Below are 21,662 nucleotides of genomic sequence, written 5' to 3' on the forward strand. Positions count from 1 at the left end.
CCAACCAACAAAGGTCAGCAATCCCATCCATCGCAATTGGGTCCGGAGAGGAGCCACCGACTTGCTCATGGGAGAACCCAATGATATTGAAATACCCGCCGATACCCCAAGGGATATTTGGGGATTCAAAAGAGATAGATCTGATTTCCTCCCACACGATCAGCAACACGATTGAAGGCAAAGATAATGGTGAGAAGAAAGGGCGGGGAGTGGTTGCCAAGGATGTTGAGGTGCATAAGTTGGGGAGAGGATCGAAGGGGAGAGATTTGAAATCTCAAGGAATCCCAAAGGATCCAAATAAGACCATTGATAGAGGGGGAAGAGTTTGAAATGAAAGACCAAGAGGGGGCAATAGACCAGGCAATCCGTTGGTCATTATCTAGTTGGGCATGAGTCTCAATTAGGGCACAAAGAGAGACTTTTGTTGATTTGATGGTGTTTCTAACATCAGCTTGCTTTGCTAGGGTATTAAGACCCCAACATTCCAAATAAAGAAATCAAACATTCTTAACCAAGAGGGGGGGGGGGCATCCATATTGCAGTTGGGAATGGGGCAGGAAGGAATCTCACACAAGGGGGAAGTGAGGGGCGATGGGGTTTCAAAAATATCGGGATCGATAAAGGAGCCAGAGGAGGGGGAGAAAGGCTTAGGGATGGAGAAGGGGTTCAAGGGGGTGAAGGGGAGTTTAGGATTAGTGGCGGGAAGGTACTGGTTTGAAGGGGAGACAAGGACAGGGGAGATGGACAGGGGATTATTTGAAGCAAAGGTATCGGCTAATAGGGAGGCCGGAGAGGTAATACTGGTTTAAATAGAAGAGTTGCAAAGGCAACAATGCCACTCACCTCTCCTTTTCCCTTTACTTCTCGGTCTCTCTTCTGTGTCCTCAAATTTGTCTTATCCATCTCTCTCTCTCTCTCTCTTCTCTCCTCTTCCCACTGACCTCTTCCCTCTCCCGTCCACTTTACTTCTCTTTCTTCTGCAGAATGGTGCCTCTCTCTTTCACACACTCTCTCCCCCTTTGCTTCTCTACCTCTTCGTTGGTCTGATGGAGTGGAGTGAGACAACTCTCTCTCTCTCTCCCCCCCCTCTTTTGGCTACCTTCTCTTTCTCTCCCTCCTCTCTACTTCTCGTTATCCACCACTCTTTGCCTGAAGGAGTGTAGCAGGATTGGTGATGGTGGCCGGCCACTGCTTTTCTCACCTCTCTCTCTTCTCTCTTCCTCCTGCTGGTTGCTTCCCTCTCTTCCCTCCCATTTGCTTCTTGTTCTCTTCCGCCTCTTTGTCTGATGAAGTGGAGCTGGATGGTCGCCAGATTGTGATGGCAGCCGATAGCCCGTTACCTTGTCATCTCCTTCTCTCTTCTCTTCTCTTCACTTCCCCTCTGTTTTTCTTCTCTTCCGCTTCTTTGCTTGGGTGAAGTGAAGCTAGATGGACAATGACAGTAGAGTGATCCTTGGCTTTGGTTCACTTGAAGTTCTGAGCAACACCTACAAAGCCTATATGTGTACTACAATATTCATGTAGCTTGCCAATAGTCGTTATTCATCCGCTTGCTCCACCTCGGAGCCCTCGACGCAACGTCTGTCCCTACTGAGATGGCCTCTACATTGCTATAATGAAGGCTCATTGAACAAAAAATTGCTTCAGTCTAGCTTGACCAATTGATTCTGGTGTCCCAATGTTGTGCTTCTTACTTTGTTGTAAGATTATATGCCACTTTTTGTGCTAATGTTGTGCATTTTGCTTTGTTAAGTCCTATTTTCTTTGTTTTGGTTCGCTTTTCTATTATTTCCCCTCCCCCTATTCTAATTTTTTTTTTTGGATGAATAAATAATTAAATTACCAAAAGCCAATGAAAGACGAAAGAAACAATGAAAATGGGGCAAGAGAGAAGCTGAGAGACTCCAAGAACTAACAAATAGCCTATTTCTTGGAGAATCTACAATAGGGGGGGGAGAGAAAGCAAATACAAAAAAACATCAAGTGAGGGGTAAGAAAGAAGCTGAGAGACTCCAAGAACTAACAATTAGCCTATTTCTTGGAGAATCAGCAACAGGGGGGTGGGGGAGACAACGCAGTCTCGAAAAAACATCAAAAGAGATGGCATTCCAAATCAAATCAATTGAACGGGATTTGGAGGACCATCTGCGCATGTTACGCTCCCACCAAAGATGGTGAATAGTGGCGGCAAAGACAAGCTTACCCACAAGGTCACAAGAAGAAGTACCGGCAAAGATTCTCAAGATCCAGTTCCATTCATGTGCAAAACCAAAAGAACGACGGGATCTAGGCCAAATGGATGCAAGGGCACGAGTCCAAACGGAGCGGGAAAGAGGGCAACAGAAAAATAGGTGGTTAATATCCTCTGAACTATTCCAGCAGATGGCACAGTTTGGGTTGGCAGGAATGTGATGGCTAATGAGAAAAGTTTGGGTAGGCATGGCAAGGCTAAGGGTTCTCCAAAGAGTAAGGGCATGGCGAGGGATGTGACCTTTAAACCAAACAAGAGGGGACCAACGGGTAGAGGGAGAAGGGGTTCTCAGGAGGTTCCAAGCCGATGTAGTAGAAAAGGGGGTAGAGTGGGGGTGCAGCCAAACAATGCGGTCATCGGGGAGGGGGGATAAGGGGGGAGGGAGCTCCAAACCTGTGTGAGACTGGGGTGGGGGGAGGGAGACCAGGAACCAAAAGAGATGAATGAGGAGAGGGGGGCGGTTTTTGGGATACGGGTGTTATAAACGGTTCTGGGGCCAAGAGTAGAGAACAAGATACCCATCGGATGCCAGGGATCTAGCCAAAGAGAAGTGGAAAGACCAGAGGAAACACTAACAGAGATGGCAGGGAGGGCCCGATCACAGAGAGTCAGGAGATTCCTCCAAATCCAGGAGGGATTGGAGGGGATCGCAACAGTCCAAATCGAGTCATTCTTGAGGAGATAGGCATAAACCCAAGAAACCCAAATGGAATCATGTCTGGAGGCAATCTTCCATATGAGTTTCATGAGGCATGCCATATTCATATCACGGATACGGTGGAATCCGAGACCACCCTCAGATTTGGGACGACAAATGGCTTTCCAGCTAATAGGATGAAGGAAGCGGGAGGATTCCTGACCTTTCCAAAGGAAAGCACAGAAAAGGGACTCGAGAGAATGGATGATAGATTTAGGAAGGGAAAAAATACCACACCAGTAGAGATAGGAGGATTGAAGGACCGAGTGGATAAGCACCATTCTCCCCACAAAGGAGAAAAGCTTACTTTTCCAGAGTTGGAGCTTCTTTCGAATTTATTCCCCCTATTCTAATTTATTTATTCATCCGGAAAAAAAATTATTTACTGAAGCAATTGTGCTATCAAGGACTGCTACCAAGTTTATGAAGATTACCTCGTTGATTTCTAATCTCCAAGGAAGAAGAGGAAAAAGAATAGAGTGAAAAACTAGGACTCACTGTTGTATAATATGCTCACCCTTCTAGCTTTGTAGTGCCTTCTGTTTTGTTTTTGATTTGATTGCTCAGCCTTAGTTCTCTTTGTATCCCTCCCCCCCCCCTTCCTGTGGTTAATGAATTTATTAATTCATCCGAAAGAAAAAATTAGATGCAGTTTTAGTGATAGTCACTGATCTGGACTTACGACTTCATCATAGGTTTTTCATTAGTAGAATAGAAAGAAATAAAGGAAGATAATCCCACAAGTTGTAACAACCCCCGTATTTCTAACCCAGAATCCGTATTGCAGGTCCAATAATCCGAAGGTCAAGCCAGGTTAAGTTGTGGAGTGTCCAGATAGAAGGTAAGACCTCCCCATGTGTTGATTAAGGTTAAATTGAGGTTGGGTGTCAAGCCCTTAAGCAAAGCACCCAAGTACAGCAATGTACTAGGGGGTGGTTGCTTAAGGTGGTTAATTGGGTCAATCAACCGCCCCAAGCGACCGCCAAGTCTTGCTTGCGGGAAATTGCCCTAATTTGCCCATATTCTCTAAAAATAGCAACCCTCACCCTATTAACTTATTATTATATTTGGGATTGCTATTTTGGACAATTAGGTGGCAGTGGAGACATGTTGGAAGGAGAGCAAAGTGCGGATTCTGAAACCATTCCCCCTCTGTTCTATGAATTTGGTTGAGGTATGTGAATCTCCATTCACCCATTCTCTTTCTTCAGCTTTTGATTGGTGTAGATCCACCTCCTTTTTGTTAGTGGTTACCCAATCTTGTTAGTTGTATCCCCTTTTTAATGTTCTTGAAAGGTCCGAAACGAATCCCTGCATTCGAATAAAGGATGGATTTAATCAGGGGAGATGATTGGGTGACGGATCTATGTTAATTTAGGGTTTTTTATTTGCTCTTTGGTTATAGACTTAGTTAAGTTTGGAATTCAGATTGAGATCATCCCAAAATCGGATTGAAATCGGAAGATCAAAAGTCTGAATTTCAGAGTAGGAAACAGTCTGTTTTTGGGGCGGTTGCTCAAGGCGGTCACTTGAGCCAAGCGACTTGCCCAAGCAACCGGCTGGGTCCACAGTAGCAATGTGACTTTTGGCTTTTACTCGATTTGACTCATGTCTCTTATATAATCTTGTAACCCTATGTTTAGGTGTTCTCTGACTTTACTGAAGGTCTTCTAATTGTGATTGGTTAGCACTCTAGAAAGCTTTTACTTATTTACAGGTATGGACATACATTCTTGTCTATATGCAATGACATGTACATGATGATTCAATTGCTTTCTTTACTATTTACTAATTATGTACCTTGCTGTAACTGTATAAAGCATGATAATACTATTGTGTACTTGCTATTTGTGATGTTCTTTTATGTACTTTATCATTTATGATATTGAGCAACTGGTTATGGTATGATGGTGAAGATGTAGTGTAGTTGTGATGGAAAGGGTATTCTATTTGGATATCTTGGCTTGAGATATCAAAGGGCTATGTTATGGGACATATGCTCATTGATGCCTCCAACACCATCATGATTACTGAATGACATACTTAGGGACTCTATAATTGCATGGCTAGATACCCTACATACTACTAACCTTTCGGTAGGGGAATTGAAGCTGGATGACCCGTGACGATGGTAATGTGACTCTATTTCATCCTACAGCGGTAACCAGTCCGTGCGGAGACTCAGTGGTCCACTGTTGTTCATGCAATTGTAGGGTTGCATATGTTAGGGTTGGGCTCATGGACGTCCAATGAGTGGACCGGGTATCTTGAGGAGTCATGAGAGCATTCCGCCCCAACAATATGTGGATGACCATAGGGTTAGGGAGTGGAGTCTAACAGCGGTAGCCAATCTGTGAGGATTCTTATTCCTAGGTTGCGAAGGATATGGAACCGAGTTGGTTGGTGCCATAGGGGAAGTATCTGGACTTCATGTAGTGTGTTACCAGTATGACTTGCATTGGATTAGAAACCCCAACATGCGTCAGTACTCATTGCCAATGGTCGTGGTAAGAGAGTGTTGACTTAATCCCCAACCATGGATGCCTGATGAGGACTTACACCTTTACCCAAGATCCCAATAGAGGTAATCAGTCCGTGAGGGATCAGAGTGACTAGACCTACCCAGAGGAGGGCTGTTGTTATATCTTAAAGCATGTCAACTATCTAGAGACTTGCATAGTTAGATCTTAGTAGCATTCATACTATTGCATATCATTCATATCATGTATGTATTATTGATTATTTTGACATGTGGATGAGAAATGTGTTATCCTTACTAAGTTCGTCATAATCATTCATTTTCTTGTATGTTATACTAACCGCATAGATGGTTACACGCCGTCGGCAATTGGAGAGGATTCGTATGGTCGAACCATCACCTATGAAGAAGATGTGGCACTGTCAGTGGGAGATGGAGATAGCGTGCACGAAACCTCCTACCGATGCTTGGAGTGTGCTTATAGCACCCCTTGATGGTCGAAGGAGGTAGATTGCCAAACATTTTGCAGATCCTATGGAGAAGAACTGGAGAACCCCCTTGCTTGCTAAGTTAGAAAACCATTATTTAGCTTTAGAGAAAGAAACTGGAAAGAAACTTATTTAGTTTATTTTGATTGCTTCCGCTGAACTCGTTATTCTTTTTTTACATTGATTCTTTATTTGATTATTTTATTGAAGTATTTGGACTCCTGTAATACTTTTTATTAATTATTGAACTTGCTCTTGCTCTTGATTTATTTATACTTGCATTCATTATTATTGATGGGTAAGACCATGGATCCTATGATGGATTGCACCCACGGGTGTCAGGCGGGTAACCGAGACCGGCGGGTGGGGTGTGACACAAGTAATGAATGAGAAGATAGAAAATTTGGAAGAAGAAGGGATTTTTTGAGCATTTTATTTGAACAAATGTAGAACCAGAATGTATGGTTTTGTGCCTATTACCTATTCTTCCTCCTTATTCTAAATCTCAGTTTAACCAGCTAGAAATGGAGGGTGTCTCACTTTTGACTCTACCTTGGATAAAATCTGATACTTTCTCCATACTAACTCAAACCTTAGAGAACACTCAAAATAATACTTGTGGTTTTAACCCATGTTTGATACCATATATGGTTCATAGACATGGTATCAAATAAGGTTTGACCATAACATAACTTCTTCAAGGAAAGCCTTTCATCAAATCCAAGACGGCCTAAATCTAATTTCTATTGAAGGAGTAATGCTACATCAATCTTAATTTGGTGTGAGAAGATGTACAATTGCTCTGAATGGTAATAACTTTTTAGACTTAAAATAAACTAACATTTTACCATTCAAGTACCCTTTTTTTTGTTTCTTTTTTCGAACATGACCCTTCTGAGGTTTATGAAATGGCAGGATACCTTGCATATGCATTGTTTAGAGGTACTTATTTACAGATCACACATGTAACACAATGCCAGGGCTTGATACATTCTAATACATGTATATCCTGTATCAGCTCATGAATGGTATGAAAATCAAGATTGAAAAAGAATCTTCGTATGATTAACATTCTGTAGTCCATGTACATTACTCTCAAATTACAATGTCATTGGGAAACACAGTGAAAACTCTACCAATATTGAGGAAACAAAAATAAAAAGTCTAGTTACCTCAAGTTTTGCAGGCCCCACCATAAACAGTAACAATATTTAGAGAGGAACTGGCTCGATGAAACAACACCAGATGTCAAAGCCTGTGTATATATCCCAAAATTGAAGTCTCCTTCTGCAGAACACGCTTGACTAAGAACATTCTCACTGATTTTAAGCCAGGTATTGTAACCTTTCGTATTCCCATTGCCACAGTACAAGTAATTTTGAATGCATTGCTTGTTAGCCGCACAAGCTTGCCTCCAGCAAGCATTATTGCGTTCTACTGCCAACAGGTACCAAAAAGCACCAACTATCTACAAAAGATCCCTCTAGCAGTGGTCAGACATGTGTCACAAATGTTTGCAAACATCTGTACTACAGTTCAACTAATTAGTGGAGATCAAGAGGTTGGAAGAAGAGAGATCAGAGATTTGTTATAAGATAGAACTATTTAACAGGAAGAGGCTCAAGTGTCATTTAAGTAGTGCCATTGACATTGGATAGGAAACTACCTCTGCAGGCAGACATTACGAAAATGGAAGGAGCATGAACTACTATGTACAGTGCCTAGAACCTTAACAAAACATCAACCTTATCAGATGACCACGATATACAAGCTGTCAGTTATTTTGGACTGCCAGTAAAAACATTGATAATAATTGTTGAGGAAATCTGCAAATTTGTATTGTAATGGATGAGTGTTCTATGGTTGATTCTGCATGGACCCATTGAAGCAGCAAATCCCTTGCATGTCAAAATGTGCAGCAATATAGGACAAAACATTTTCAAGATCAAGATATGCATTTTCATCTTTGGGTGGAAAAAGATATTTATATAGAAAATTTCAGAAAACCTTGTTGCCCTACCATCCCTACTTTGTCAACATCAAAAAGTAACCAACACTTATATCATTCGGGATTGCAAATAATAGCAGAGGGAGAATATTGAAGGTGTAGTGATAGTGTTGTTTAGCAACTATGGTGCCAGTTAACCATTCATGATGATGTTTATCATGTGCAGTTTTTTTTAAGTTGTTAAACTAAATAGAATACCATGGGGATATTTTCTTTGTTAGTTATACTTGACAACGAATTAGGTTAAGGCTGACTTTGTTGCAGTTGTTGTTGCAGTTGCAGTTTAAAATGAACTTTATGAGCCATCTATCATATAATACTGGTTTACAGTTGTATCCCTAACAACCTGTGGACTAAGTTTCTCCTTGTTCTCTCTTCTTTTTTCACTTCTTTTTTCTTATTAATTCTTCTCTGTGCAGGAACTACTCTAACCTGTTTTTATATTGCTTCATGGTACCAGAACTAGTCTGATTAGTTATTGTAAACCTTACTCTCTGTTTTGCTCCTGTTGGACTTCTCTTCATTTTGGTTCACAGCAGCCGATTCCATAATACCCATAGTCAAGGTACAGGGATAATTTACAGCATGTCTAGTTGAAGGATCCATCACCTTCCTCTTCCCCTTCGTTTCCTTTTCTAACTTTCTGTTTTACTAAGAGGCACCCACCACTATGGAATCTGGGGATGGTCATAACCTCTGCGGCCTTGTCCCTGCTTCCACAGAGAAGCTATTTCAGACAGAACCGGTGATCACTTGATCAAAATGGGCTACCCTACAGTTGCACCAATGCCTGCTCTCATTCATTATAATTACAAAAAGTGATTCATATTACATAATTCATACATAGATTCAGTTTATTTTTCTTTCTTATTTTTACCAATGTTGATACCACAACCAAAATTCACAACCTTGCAAAAGCAACATGCTTAGGAAAAACCCAGATGATTGGATACTTCCAAATTGTTTTCCCTACTGAACCTCCCTATTTAGGTCTCTTAGAAACAAATTAGTGAATAGACTTCCCCATGCAATTGGAAGATCGTGTACTTGAAAATAATTATTATTTCAGTGTGGGCTCTTGATGATGGGCAGCACCAGATAAATAATCATTTGGAATTTCCAGTAATAACAACTTTCTTGCAAAGTAAAATACATAAATCATAGGGATGATAGGCAAATTGAGGTGCAATTTCATTCAGCATGCAAACTTAACCAGCAGGCAGCAGTAACATAAAAAGGAAAAAAAATTCAGCAGCCAAATGCAAATTTCACTAATACTTACATGGCTTGCAAGCATGTACCATAGTAAATAATAGGCAGCACCAGCCCAAGCAGTTTCAGCAAACACACCAGTAGTCCTCTTCAATTCTGATGTGAGGGGTATGATTCTGAAAAATCTTGGAAGATATTGAAGCAAGACAATGAAAAGCAATGCCTGTTTTGTACCAAGCACATCTGTGCCATCTGCGCTCCGAAGAAATCTCCAAATTACAATCTGAACATATAAAAAGTAATCAGTAGAACTCTTCCAGATACTAATTACAGGAACAAAGTTTTCTGAACCTTCTTGTAACATGCTAGAGAACTAAGAATCAATCAATTAAAGTAAGAAGAAGAGAAAAACTAGGCCACGACAGAGAAGAGAAGACAATGGAGGGAAAGAGAAAAGCATATGAACCATTGGCAGGTTCAGACTGCATGCCATCGCTGGTCAGAATATTTATAATAAGCAATGCAATATAACAACTAAAGTAGCAACTCTAAATAAGGGAAGTATTAGAAAGGAGAACAGCCTATTCAAACCAATAAACAAGCTAACCAAAACAGAGCTCTCCCATGTAGGGAAACCTTCCCATACTGTGAGTTGACGCACTACCAACTACATAATAATATTTGATGGTTCAATAGTGGCCACTACACCAATAGGACCAAAAATTTAACACTTCCCATGAAGCTAGGGCATAGAGATCCAATAATCAGCTTGGAACAACACTACTGAAAAGCAAGGCAAAGGGGGCTTGGTAAACTAATCAGGCAACTGGTCAGTGGATTAAACAATGGAATAACAATATATGGGTCCTCCATAAAACACGGTTGCTGGCAATATAGAGGCAGTTTTTTTTTTTGGATGAATAAATAATTAAATTACCAAAGCCAAATGAGCACATACAAAGGGAACAAGGGGGGGGGGAGAGCCCCAATCAAGAAGGGGACATGAAAGAAGCTGAGAGACTCCAAGAACTAACAATCAACCTATTTCTTGGAGAATCTACAACAGGGGGTGGGGGAGAACGAAGTCTCGAAGAAACATCAAAGTAGATGGCATTCCAAATCATATATCTTGAACGGGATTTGAAGGTCCATCTTCGCATGTTACGCTCCCACCAAAGATGGTGAATAGTGGCGGCAAAGACAAGCTTACCCACAAGGTCACAAATAGAGGTACCAGCAAAATTTCTCAGAATCCAATGCCAATCTCGTGCAAAGCCAAAAGAACTTTGGGATCTAGGCCAAATGGATGCAAGGGCAAGGGACCAAACAAAGCGGGAAATAGGGCATCAGAAAGAAGAAGAAAAAAGGTGGTCAATATCCTTTGAACTATTTCAACAGTTGGTAGAGTTTGGGTTGGCGGGGATGTGACGGCTAATGAGAAAAGCTTGGGTAGGCAAGGCAAGGCTAGGGTTCTCCAAAGAGTAAGGACATGGCGAGGGATGTGGCCTTCAAACCAAACAAGAGGGGACCAAGGGATAGGGGGAGATGGAGTTCTCAGGAGGTTCCAAGCCGATGCGTAGAAAAAGGGGGTAGAGTGGGGGTGCAACCAAGTAATGCGGTTGTCGGAGAGGGAGGAGATGGGGGGAGGGAGCTCCAAACCTGTGTGAGACTAGGGTGGGTGGAAGGGGACCAAGACCCAAATGAGATGAACGAAGAAAGGGGAGCGGATTTTGGGATACGGGTGTTATAAACGGATCAGGGCCAAGAAGAGTGTACAAGATACCCATCGGATGCCAGGGGTCGAGCCAAAAGGAAGTGGAGATACCAGTAGAGACACTGACAGAAATGGCAGGGAGAGCACTACCACAGAGAATCAGGAGCTTCCTCCAAATCCAGGAGGGGTTGGAGGGGGGCAGAACAGTCCAAATCGAGTCATTCTTAAGGAGATAGGAATAGACCCAGGAAACCCAAATGGAATCATGTCTAGAGGCGATCTTCCAGATGAGTTTCATGAGACAAGCCATATTCATATCACGGATACGATGAAAGCCATGACCACCCTCAGATTTGGGATGGCAAATGGACTTCCAGCTAATAGGATGAAGGAAGCAGGGGGACTCCTGGCCTTTCCAAAGGAAAGCACAGAAAGGGATTCCAGAGAATGGATGATAGATTTAGGAAGGGGAAAGATACCACATCAGTAGAGATAGGAGGATTGGAGGACCGAGTGAATTAGCACCATTCTTCCAGCAAACGAAAGTAGCTTACTCTTCTAGAGTTGAAACTTCTTTCGAATATGATTGAGCATGGGGGAGCAATGGTAGCGAGTGAGCCTACCAAGGATGAGGGGGAGACCGAGATAGGTCACAAGGAAGGAGCTTAGGCTGAATCCAGAGAGCGCAAGGAGGGAGGCTCTTGAGGAATCAAAGATACCAGAGAGAAAGATGGTGGATTTCTCAAATTGACTCTAAGTCCCGATAGGGATTCGAAGTGGGAGAGGGTCACAAGGATAGAAGAGATGGAGGAATGGTCAGCTCTAGAGAGAATCATGAGGTCATCAGCAAAGGCGAGGTGGGTGAGCTTGAGGGAACGACATTTGGGGAAGGGAGAAATGAGCATCTGATCAGTTTTGGATTGAATCAGGCGGGAAAGCACTTCCAATGCCAAGGTGAAGAGGTAAGGGGAAAGGGGGCACCCTTGACGTATACCAATACGCGAGGAGAAGAAACCCGCCGGGGAACCATTGGTGATGACCGAGAAGTGAGGGGAAGAGATACAAGTCTTGACCCAGTGGACAAAGGGGGGGGGGAAGCCCATCGTCGAAAGGACTTCACTGATAAAATCCTGTTGGTAATACTCCATATATATCAATATTGTTTAATTGACGGGGGAAATATTCCTTACCTGGATTCGCTTTCCCTTTTATAAAGTATTCGCAGCGGAAGTCTAGATCCACGTTCACGTTCAACCACCAAAGCTTTACCGGGGCGATTCCACAATCACTAGGAAAGGGAATGATATCCACAACCCAAATGCCGTGGATTAATGGAATGAAGATCAAAAGCAAGGAAAGGAAAAAATTTCCAAGCCTGCGATTCTAAGAGAGAGGGAGAGAGAGATGGAGCCGCCGTTTCTCAGAGATAAATCTCGTGCGAATGAATCACACCCTTAATCACTAAATGCGGTGGTTACCAAAATATATAACCCTATTTTGTAACCGCCCTAATAGTGAGTTTCCAATATTGCCCTTGGGCATTTAATTTATTAATCATATTAATAAATTCCAACAGCTCCCACTTGCACAAGGGCAAGTGTTAATCTTTCAATGTGTCCCAGACACACTTGTATATCCCAGATATACACATTCAATCTCTCTGCTATGTATCCCGGATACATAGACCTCTTGTGTCCCCGAGACACACATGTATATCCTAGATATACATATTCATTCTCTCTGTTATGTATCCCAGATACATAGACCTCTTGTGTCCCAGACACACATGTATATCCCAAGTATACATACATATTGATCTCTTCACTATGTATCCCAGATACATAGACCACCTGTGTCCCAGACACTAATATCCACAAGTCATACTGGCAAAATGGGTTGTGCGACCGGTGATATACACACGCGTGAGCCCCAAACTATAAACCTTCCCAGAAGGCCAGAATGGCACATCACTCATAGAAACAAATCAAATAAGCATTAGTATAACACAGTGTCCTAGGTTTATTCAAACTCACCAGACTGAAGGTATCTCGATCCCTCTGAGAGATCACCTTCTTGTCCTTAAAATGTTCACTACTTTGTAACACATACGGTTGGCGCCAAACAAACACTTTTAGGGTGCGGTTGAATCAAACCTTTCCTTTCGCCCCAGACCATCACTACACTTAGGATTGACTCCTTTCCCGGTAGTGCCCCTTTAGGTCGAACCAATCATGACCATAGGTAACACCCCAAAGTAGCCACATCAACCCTTCATTTCATGATGTCGTCGAAAGTCACTAAGAACACTAATGAACCATAAGGTCCAGGACTCACACAATGAGAGGAGCAGGGATCCATCCTCTCATTTTCCAATGATCGCTAGGCACACATAGTATGATATACGTGCTATGGTGGAGCATTCTATATACAATAGAACGTATGTCCATCTCAACACCATACAGGTCTTAGTCTAGTCCCAACTTCTTGCGCCTAACCCGAGTTTCTTTATTGTCACCACCCTAGCACCACATAAAGTACTCGCACCTGGCTCCTATAGGCAACATGAATAGTGGGAACATTCATGTCGATTCTCTTCACAATAGAGAAACTCATCTTGATTCCAAATCAAGGCGACATCATGATTATGAATTGACCTACACAAAGTCATTCACAATCCGTCTCATCTCTGCTCGCCTCCAAGGCGCCAGAGGTGAATGCTCGTATGAGTGAGCCATTCTCTTGCCTATTGACATATCTTGTTTTATGCTAGAAGAAACACAATCACACAGAAAGTGAATAAAAATAAATGCTGGAATGAACTCATATTACTCAATAATAAGAAAGTCTCAGTACAAAGTCACAATCTACGCAAGCCCAAGGATTTTTCATCAGAAATAAAAACATCCTTGGCTATAGGTTTGGTAAGAGGGTCAGCTACCATCAAACTAGTAGATATATGCTTAAGTACAACTTTCTTCCTTGATGTAATGTCTCTAATAAAGTGATATCTCAACTGTATATGCTTGGTCTTCCCATGATACTTGGGGTCCTTGACATAGCTAAGAGCTGCCGTACTATCACAGTAGACAAGGGCAGCCTCTTTGGATGTCATCACAATCCCAGTGTGTCGAAGGAATCTCCTCAACCAAACAGCCTCTTGAACCGCAGTTGAGCATGCCACATACTCTGCTTCCATGGTCGAGAGGGATATACAAGCCTGCTTCTTGCTACACCACGAAATGGCCCCGCCATTCAGCAAGAAAGCATATCCAAAGGTTGATTTGCGCTCATCAATGTCTCCAGCCCGATCGGCATCACCATAGCCAACTAACCGCAAATCCGATCCTTGGTAACACAACATGTAGTTACTCGTTCCTCTCGAGATATCTCAATATCCTCTTGATCGCTTTCCAGTGCTCTATGCCTGGGTTTGATTGGTACCGACTAACCAAACCCACTGCATAACAAATATCCGGCCTAGTACACATCATAGCGTACATAAGGCTACCCACTGCACTGGAATATGGAACTCTTTCCATCTTGGTTTTCTCCTCTGGAGTCTTAGGACCCATATCAAGGCTCAAATGCAAACCCTTCTCCATTGGAGTATCAATTGGTTTGCAGTTGTGCATCTGGTATCTCGTCAAGACATTGTCAATATAGGTCTCTTGAGATAAACCTAGTAATCTCTTTTGCCTATTTCTGACAATCTTGACACCAAGCACATAGCTTGCTTCACCCATGTCCTTCATATCAAATACGGAGGACAACCATTTCTTAATGGTTTCCAATAGCTCCTTGCTATTGCTAGCCATAAGTATGTCATCTACGTACGGTGTCGGAATGACATAATTATTATCGGATCTCTTGGTGTAAACACGGTGGTCTTCCTCAAGCATGGAAAAACCATTTTCCATCATAGCTTGATGGAAGCGCACATTCCACTGTCTAGATGCTTGCTTTAAGCCATATATGGACTTCTTAAGCTTGCACACTTTGCGCTCAAGTCCATTTGCTTCAAAGCCTTGAGGTTGATCTATATAGATCTCTTCCTCAAGTTCTCCATTGAGAAAAGCAGTTTTTACATCCATCTGATAAAGCTCCAAGTCCAACTGAGCAACAATGGCTAATATGAGGCGAATTGAGGCAAACCTAACCACAGGGGAAAAAGTTTCCTCATAATCAACGCCCTCTCATTGGGTGTAGCCCTTAGCCACTAAACGAGCCTTGAATCTCTCAATAGATCCATCCGCCTTTCTTTTGATCTTGAGAACCCACTTGTTCCCAATTGCCTTTCGGCCTGGCGGCAAGTCAACCAAGTCCCGGACATGATTAACTTTCATCGACTCCAACTCTTCCTTTATTGCTTTCAACCATTCATTTGAGCTTGACCCCGCAAGAGCTTCCTCGCACGCTCTTTGGTTCATGCTCATCGATCTGAAGTCATCTCACAGTCGATCTCTTCAGGAGTTACCATGTAGGCTTCATCCTCTATGTCGAAACGTCGACGAGGAACTAGCCCGCGCCCACTACGGCGCAAGTGCATGTCAGATCGCTCACCATCTAAGGTAGCTATCTCATCTGCACTCCCACTCCCACTCCCACTAGGATCTTCTGGATGAACCCCAGGTTCATTATCCATAATCTAAATCCCTGGAGTGACAAGACCACTATCTTGTATCTCAAAGAATTCCGATGATTCTTTGTTAACTCCTGAAAGAGATGGAAAATCATTCTCCAAGAATGTTGCATCCCTAGACTCAAGTTCCGTTCTCCTCTCATTCTCATCTAGTCCAATGAAGACATGGCCCTTTAAGGGTTCAGAATATCTCACAAAGATACACTTTCTTCCTCTGGGTCCAAGCTTTCCATATTGGTGAGAAGTAGAGTGAACATATGTTGCACATCCCCATGCGCGCAAGTAACTCAAATCTGGCTTCCTTCCGGTCCGCAACTCATATGGTGTGGAATGAACCGATTTGGTTGGAACTCTGTTGAGGATATAGGCCGCAGTCAGCAAAGCATCTCCCCCAATAAGAGATGGGTAGATTTGCCTGCGCCATCATGGATCTCACCATGTCTAGCAAGGTTCTATTCCTCCTCTCAAAGCAACCCCATTTTGCTATGGAGTCCCTGGAATAGTAAGTTGTCTAGATATCCCCTTTTCATCACATAACCCTTTGAACATATCGGAGAGATACTCTTTACCTTTATCCGTTCTAAGAGTTTTAATCTTTTTATCTAACTGATTCTCAACTAAGCTCATGAATTTCTTAAAACATTCCGGAGATTTTGACTTATGAGAAATTAGATAAATGTGACCATACCGTGTATAGTCATCTATGAATGTGATAAAATAAGCCTGTCCTTTTCTAGTATGCACATTCATGGGTCCACACACATCTGACTGGATAAGTTCTAAAGGAAGAGAGGCTCTCAAAGCCTTTTTAAATGGTTTTCTAGTTGCTTTTCCTGCTAGACAAGACTCACAGATTGGCAAATCAGATAGTGAACCTTGGCCTAAGAGACCTTCTCTTGCCAACCTGTTCATCCTATCTAAGCCAATATGTCTTAGTCTAGCATGCCACAAATTAGAAACAATACACACAGTATCTTGGCAAACAAAAGCACTACTAGAATTAAATGAATAATCAATTGTATCCAATATAATGAAACCATTCAGAAGAAAACCATAACCATAAACTATATCACCCAGATACAAAACCAAAGAATTGTTTTCAAATACAACTCTAAAACCATGCTCTAAACCACTCTTGTTTCCGTTCCCACCCAATACAAAACCAAGGTTGAGCTCCTCTGTTTTCACTTGAAGCCTACACCCTACTAGTGCTTGCTTAAAACCATGTGTGAGGGACATCGGCCAACATCCGATCCTCCTCCAGCTCGGTGTAGCAGCTTGATCAAATGTCTTGACCTCATTAACTGAGTCAGAAGATCTTCATTTGCTCCCAAGACTTAGGCAATGACCTGATGCGCAGAGACTTGCTCTCTCCTTCTTGCACTTGAAGCCTACACCCTTACTAGTGCTTGCTTCAGCAGCAACTACTGCAATGTGAGGGACATCGGCCAACATCGGATCCTCCTCTAGCTCAAGGTGCTTAGCAGCTTGATCAAATGTCTTGACCTCATTAACATGAGTCAAGAAGATCTTCATTTGCTCCCAAGACTTAGGCAATGACCTGATGACGCAGAGACTTGCTCCTCATCAGTCTTCTGGCGCCCACATGCGCTCAACTCACTAATTATGTTAGACATGATGGTTATATGCTGCCTCATGGTGTGACCTTGGCGCATCTTATAACCGTCAAATGTGAGTTTGAGCTGGCGGCCCCTTGTGGTGGAAGTCCCTCCATACTAGAACTTCACAGCCCCTCACAAAGACTTTGCAGTCCTATGCTTCTCATAATGAAGCATCAGGTCATCCCTCATGGAGCTTAGGATATTAATCCTAGCTACCCGGTCTTTCCTCTTCCAGGCATTGTAAAGCTCAAGGTTCCTGCTATACTGTGCAGTGGTACCTTCCTCAGGTGGGGACATCGTCTAGTTTACGGTTTCCAGCATGTTCTATTCTTCTAGGAGATACTGCACCTTTCGGTGCCAAAGGTCATAATACCTCTTATTCGGTTTATCTCCTTTTGCGAAGTTAGCAACAATGCTCTTGGTAACAGCCATTTATTCTAAAGACATTACATACTAGGATGAGTTCAACTATTCTAGCATAAAACATAACTCAAGCAACAGCAAATCACACTAGCATAGTCAACCATGGGATAAGCATTTAAACCAAAAGAGATGCTAACAAACATTCAATCAAATTCTCATGCAAACCCACATAAACTTATACACTAGTTTCATTCTGTGCAAGAAACATGATTGATAGACCCATAAAAAACAGTTTTATTAAAATAAAACATGCAATCATGTTAAAGCTATGAGGTGGTTCACACAGAACACTTCTACCTCATTAGCTCCCACTAGGCCCCATTAGGCCCTTAATGCCTAAACATCACACAGATTGTCGGGCCATTGGTGTCCAGTAAGTTAGAAACACATTCTGAACTGGACAGACCAATATCCAAAAAAAATTCATCTCCCAGACGGACTGCCGTCTGCCTTTTATGCCCAGACGGATGACCGTCTGCCCAAACGGAAATTCCGTCTGGCATTCTGTGACCAGACGGATGACCGTCTCCCAGACGGAAATTCCGTCTGGGTCACTATGACCTATCTGATAATAGACGGACGACCGTCTGGTCAGACGGTCGTCCGTCTGATCCACAGTGGCCAAAAAACGGCGATTTTTCCATTTTTCTTAAACGAAATTTTTTTCAAAAAACGGAAAACACGTTTTTTCACCCAAAAAATACATGAAAAAAATCCAACAATAAATTTAAAACAAAAAATTATCATCATGGATTATCAATTCATGCAAATCTTCATTAGGGAAATTCACAAGGATCTCCCACTCGGATCCGAACCAAAATAAGGGTTTCCATAAACCCTATCAATTCTCCCATGGGTTTCGTATTAAACCCTGGATTCTCCGTAAACCCTTGATCCTCCCATTGGATCCATACAATAAAATTAAACAATGGGGAGGAACAAAAAACGTGGGAACCAATGGCTCTGATGCCAATGTTGGTAATACTCCATATATATCAATATTGTTTAATTGACGGGGGAAAGATTCCTTACCTGGATTCGCTTTCCCTTTTATGAAGTATTCGGAGTGGAAGTCTAGATCCACGTTCTCGTTCAACCACCAAACTTTACCGGGGCGATTCCACAATCACTAGGAAAGGGAATGATATCCACAACCCAAATGCCGTGGATTAATGGAATGAAGATCAAAAGCAAGGAAAGGAAAAAATTTCCAAGCCTGCGATTCTAAGAGAGAGGGAGAGAGAGATGGAGCCGCCGTTTCTCAGAGATAAATCTCGTGCGAATGAATCACACCCTTACTCACTAAATGCGGTGGTTACCAAAATATATAACCCTATTTTGTAACCGCCCTAATAGTGAGTTTCCAATATTGCCCTTGGGCATTTAATTTATTAATCATATTAATAAATTCCAACAAATCCCATCGAATAGAGTCAAAGGCTTTATGAAGATCAACCTTCATAATAGCAGCAGGGGAGTGGCTAGCTCTATCGAATCCTCGGATAATCTCAGCACAGAGGAGGATATTATCAGAGATGCTCCGACTGGCAATGAAGGCCGACTAATTTGGGCTGACCAGAGTGGGGATAACCAATTTAAGACGATTGGCCAGGATTTTGGAGATGAATTTGTAGATGAGGTTACAGAGTGAGATGGGATGAAAATCAAAGAGAGAAGAGGCACCAGGCTTTTTGGGGATAAGACAGAGAAAGGTGTTGTTGATGGTGGAGAGTTGAAACGGGTTAAGGAAGAAGCTGCGGATAGCGTGAATAAGGTTGGGCTCAAATGAAATCCCAAGTGGCCAAGAAGAATCCCATACTGAAGCCATCAGGACCAGGGGCCTTGTTGGCTTTATGGGATCGAATGGCAGAGCGGATCTCATTGGGAGAAGGAATAGAACAAAGAGATGGGAGAAGAGAGGGGTCGATGAATTTATTAAGGATGGAGGGAAGAAGGGACGGGAGAGGGGGGAGAGAGGGGGGGGGGGGAGAGAAGGTTCGAGAAATAGGAGACGACTTTCTCCTTGATACTAGGTGGGTATGAGATCCAGGCACCACTACGAGAAAGGAGGCAAGGAAGGGAATTGAAGTTGTTGCGGGCTTTAAGAGAGCGATGGAAGAAAGCGGTGTTGGCATCACCAAGCTCAAGCCACTTGACACGGGATTTTTTACGAAGAAAACTCTCTTTAAGGGAGACCAAGGAAGAGAGGAGAAGGGATAGGGCTTTCTCCTCCTCCACCAAGGACCGGCAAAAAGGGTCAATCTGAAGCTGGGATTGGACCCTGGAGAGGTCAACCTGACACTTGGAGACCCTAGAGGAGATATTACCAAAGGTAGTGGAGTTCCAAGAATGAAGGGCAATTTTAATGTTTCGGAGTTTTCGAGCAAAAGCCACAAGAGGGAGAGAGTGACAGTGGACAGGTTGGGACTAGGCATCCATGACAGTGGGAAGGAAAAAAGGATTAGAAATCCACATATCGAAGAATTTGAAAGGCTTAGGCCAGAAGGAAGGATGGTCAAGGAGTTTGATATGGCAAGGGGAGTGATTGGAAACAAGAGGGGGGCCATAATGGGCATGGCTAGCAGGGAAGAGGGAGAACCAAGGGTGGTTGACAAGGAATCTATCAATTTTAGAGGCGATGCGGGCGAAACCAACTCTACGATTATCCCAGGTGAATTGCTGATCAGACCAACGAAGATCAAAGACGCTTGCATCATTAATCCATGAAGTGAAATTTTCGACTGCCACAGGGTCAAGAGGGTTACCTCCAATACGGTCATTAAAGAATCGAATGATATTGAAATCACCCCCAATACCCCAAGGCAGGCCCAACAAGGAGGAGGAGATAGCGAGGAGGTCTTTCCAAAGACGGGCGATTAAAACCATAGACAATAGAGAGATAAAATGAGGGGGAAAAGGTAGAGGATAGGTGAAAGTGTAAGAGCTGGGGAAAGGAGAAGAGCAAGGTTGGCTGGAATTTTGCAGGGTCCCAAAGAATCCATATTCATCATTAGGGGAATGAGATGAGTTGGAAATGAAAGACCAAGAAGGGGTTATGGAGTTGGCAATCCGACGGGCATTTTCACATTGTACATGGGTTTCTAACAAAGCCACAAAAGAAGCCTTAGACTCACGGATGGACAACTTAAGTTCAGCTTGTTTAGCAAGGCCTCTAACATTCCATATGATAAAATCAGTCATTTAAACAACAGGGGGGGGGGGGGGCAGCAACCAAGCAACTAGGGGAAGGGGAACCTTCTAGACTATTATGCATGCATAAGTGACCATCCAAACTACAATGTGGGCAAGACTCACATAGGGATGAGCTAATGGGGGAGGGGGATTCGAACATGTCAGGGTCAATAGTAGAGCCGGAACCATTGGATGAGGGTGCAGGGGTGAAGGCAGGCTTGGCGAGGGAAGGGGAGCTAGCACTGAAAGGCTCAGATGAGATGGTCAAGGAGATAGGCGAATGTGACGGTTGTATGATGGTTGGGCTTGGTTTAGAGGAGCAAGAAGAGGTGATGGGTATAAGTTGGTGAGGCTTCGGTGGGCTAAGTGGTTCAGTTCTGGAAGTGGGACGAGAGGTAGAGATGATTGGGCTGGGCTTTAAAAGAGATTTAGAGGTGGAATAGTTCAGAGGAAAAAAAAGGGCGTGAAGCCAAGGGCCATGGGCCTTGGGTAATAGGCCCATGAGCCCGAGAAGGGCTACAGTATTGGGATGTGAGGGGCGGTGAGATGTCATTTAGTGAAGGGTTAGAAAAGGAATTTTTTGGAGATTGGGAATCAGCTTGGGAAAAAGAGTTTGTATATCAGCTTCTTTAAAAGGGCATCCTAATTCAATATGTAGCTCCTTTAATAAAACACAGGATTGCTGGCAATCAAGAGGCAGCTTGATCATGACATACATATTCATATGTGAAATTGTTAAATCCTAGGTTGACACCAAGTGGCAGGTTGATTTAGTGTCACCAATGTTTCTGCCGTAAACTCTGACTATGATTGTACACCTCACTGCTTGGCACTGCCTACTAACTTATATCCGTCAGACAGCCTAGCTGGGGCAACTTCAAGTTATCTAGTATCACATAAAATGGCCAGATCCACCAGAATATGCATAACCATATGC

The 21,662-nt window shown here is 42.9% G+C and overlaps 1 protein-coding gene across 1 annotated transcript in view; it reads right to left on the reverse strand.

The window, feature by feature from the left end:
• LOC149000190 (putative cyclic nucleotide-gated ion channel 5) overlaps nt 1–21,662 on the reverse strand; it is a 55,455-nt gene that overhangs the window by 15,638 nt on the left and 18,155 nt on the right. Inside the window, exons 4-5 of the mRNA XM_089139593.1 lie at nt 9,206–9,418; nt 7,088–7,383 (exon numbers count right to left, since the gene is read on the reverse strand). Coding sequence (XP_088995719.1) covers nt 7,088–7,383; nt 9,206–9,418 — 509 coding nt within the window. The remainder of the gene's footprint in view (nt 1–7,087; nt 7,384–9,205; nt 9,419–21,662) is intronic.

The sequence above is a fragment of the Hakea prostrata genome, chromosome 11, assembly GCF_041222555.1.
Source record: "Hakea prostrata isolate BN-2017 chromosome 11, UWA_Hpros_2, whole genome shotgun sequence".
NCBI classification, from domain to species: Eukaryota; Viridiplantae; Streptophyta; class Magnoliopsida; order Proteales; family Proteaceae; genus Hakea; species Hakea prostrata.